The following is a 1961-nucleotide window of genomic DNA, read 5'->3' as shown; positions in this document are numbered from 1 at the left end:
AGGAACCGCCGGGCGGTCGTGCCCCAGCCCACCTGGAGGGGGTGCGGGGTGAAGCCGATTTTCTGATGGAGGAGGTTCAATAAACCAGACCCTCCCCTTCAGTCTACCCGCTCGCCAGGTCTAGAGCCTGACTGGTGGCAAAAGAACGCCAGCTGCATTCCTCCCCCCAGGGGAGCGTCCACGTTGGCCCCTGCCTCAGTTCCCCACTCTCCTTCAGGCGCAGGCCAGCCTGCGCTGCACTTGGCGGCTGAGATAACAGGTTAACACACCAGGCCTGGGAAACGTCTCCCCGCTTCCCTGCGCACATCCAGCCCCCTTTTCCAAACGCAGGTGGGCAGACAACCCACAACCTCGCGACAACTTTGTGTATTTCACCGCCAAAGGGCGCACGGCCTCAACTTCTCTCCGCTGCGCTCCGAGGAGGAAAGCGGGAAACCGGGGTCAGGCGGACCCCCACAGACCGCCCTTCTTTCCTAGGGGCGCCCCCCAACGGCGCGCCCAGTCTTACCTTGTCTGACGGCTTTGAAGGTGACGGCCTCCTTGCAGCTGTCGATGACTCCCAGCACGTCATAGCGGGGCAAGCCGGACACCCGGATCCCCTGCACCTCCAGCAGCAGCTCCCCTGCGCTCAGCCTCGGGCCCTGGCCACCGCCGGGAAGCCCCGCCGCCTCGGCCGCCGCCACCGCTCCGACGTATGGAAACTCCCCGTCTTCCGCGCCCCCCAGCACCGTCACCCCTAGTTCGCCCTGGGGTCCCCGCCTCACGGTGCACTCGTGAACCCTGCTAGTCCAGTGGTTCTTCTTCTGGATCACTTTCGACATGATGAGCTACACCCCTCCTCCAAAAAAAAAAAAAAAAATTAAACGAGAGACAGGTGCCCCCCACCGCACAAGTCCCCAAGGCTCCGTGGTTCACGGAAGAAACATCTCTCCCCGAGTAACAAAACAGGAGAGAGAAACTTGGCAGCCTCGCCCCCCTGCACACACTCGCGCACTCAAGCCATCATCAAACAAACTTTCCGGGCTTCCCCGCGAGCCCTGCACAGGCGCCCGCGAGCTTTGTTTGCATTCCGGAGCCTCTCGGTCCACGTTCCGGCGCCCGGCCGCGCTCTCCCGGACCAGAGTCCACTCTGCGCCTCTCGGGCTATTTTTTTCCTTCCTTCCTTTCTTTCTCGCCGTTTACAAATGCGGTGTCTCCTCCCTGCCGCCCGCCCGGCTCGCCTCTCCTCGCGGGCGGGCTGTTCCCGAGGGTGAGGGAAGCCCTTGCAGCCAGTTGCCGGGAGCCCTGGAGACGCGGCTGCGGGCGGGGGCGGAGGGGGACCGGAGGGAAGCGCCCGCGGCCCCTTTAAGCAGATACAAAGGCTCGGCTTGTTTTGTTACAGTTCATTCTATTCCGCGCCGCGGAGCGCAGCGGCCGGCCGGAGGAGACGCGCGCGCATGCGCCCCGCGGCCGCTCGCCGGCCGGCCCAGCCCTCCCCTCCTCCCCGGAGGGAGCGAGTCCAACGTGCTTCCCGTTGGGTCCTAAGGCCGACCGGGCAAGAGCAGCCAACTTGCCACCTCTTCCTCTTACACCTCTCAAATGCCTCCTTCTTTGCTTTCAGTGCCCGCGCCTCCGCAGATCCCTTTGGGGGCGAGGGCACGCGCACGTGTTTGAGTCCAGCTGTTTGCGACTTTTGAAATACGGGCGGTCTGGCTTTGGCATGTAAAGCCGTTTCAAACAGGTGGGGGTTGGGGAGGCTCCCACACTCACGCGCACACGCACGCGCTCGCGCCAGCCCCGAGCCTCCTCGCCGCCCACGGCCAGTGGCTGGCCGGGCTGTCGGTCACCCGGCCCGCCGGCCGGCAGACGCCCGCTCCATTTCACTCTGACACCCCAGACGCCGGCCTCGACGCGCGATTACTAATATTATTCTTCTCGACACAGAAACAACAATTGAGAAATTCATATGAAAATAAAAAAGA

At 63.6% G+C, this 1961-nt stretch overlaps 1 protein-coding gene across 8 annotated transcripts in view; it reads right to left on the bottom strand.

Annotated features, from left to right (window-relative positions):
• MAGI1 (membrane associated guanylate kinase, WW and PDZ domain containing 1) overlaps positions 1-1452 on the bottom strand; it is a 692842-nt gene extending 691390 nt beyond the window's left edge. For all 8 annotated transcript variants that reach the window (XM_021706368.1, XM_008072888.2, XM_021706369.1 and 5 more), the window contains exon 1: positions 509-1452. In XM_021706368.1, coding sequence (XP_021562043.1) covers positions 509-821 — 313 coding nt within the window. In that variant the 5' untranslated portion in view covers positions 822-1452. The remainder of the gene's footprint in view (positions 1-508) is intronic.
• Positions 1453-1961: the final 509 nt, after the last annotated feature.

This window comes from Carlito syrichta, unplaced genomic scaffold, assembly GCF_000164805.1.
Source record: "Carlito syrichta isolate Samal-C Ts95f unplaced genomic scaffold, Tarsius_syrichta-2.0.1 Scaffold315490, whole genome shotgun sequence".
NCBI classification, from domain to species: Eukaryota; Metazoa; Chordata; class Mammalia; order Primates; family Tarsiidae; genus Carlito; species Carlito syrichta.
Note: the sequence above shows the minus strand (reverse complement) of the source record. Positions and strands in the feature narration are given on the sequence as shown.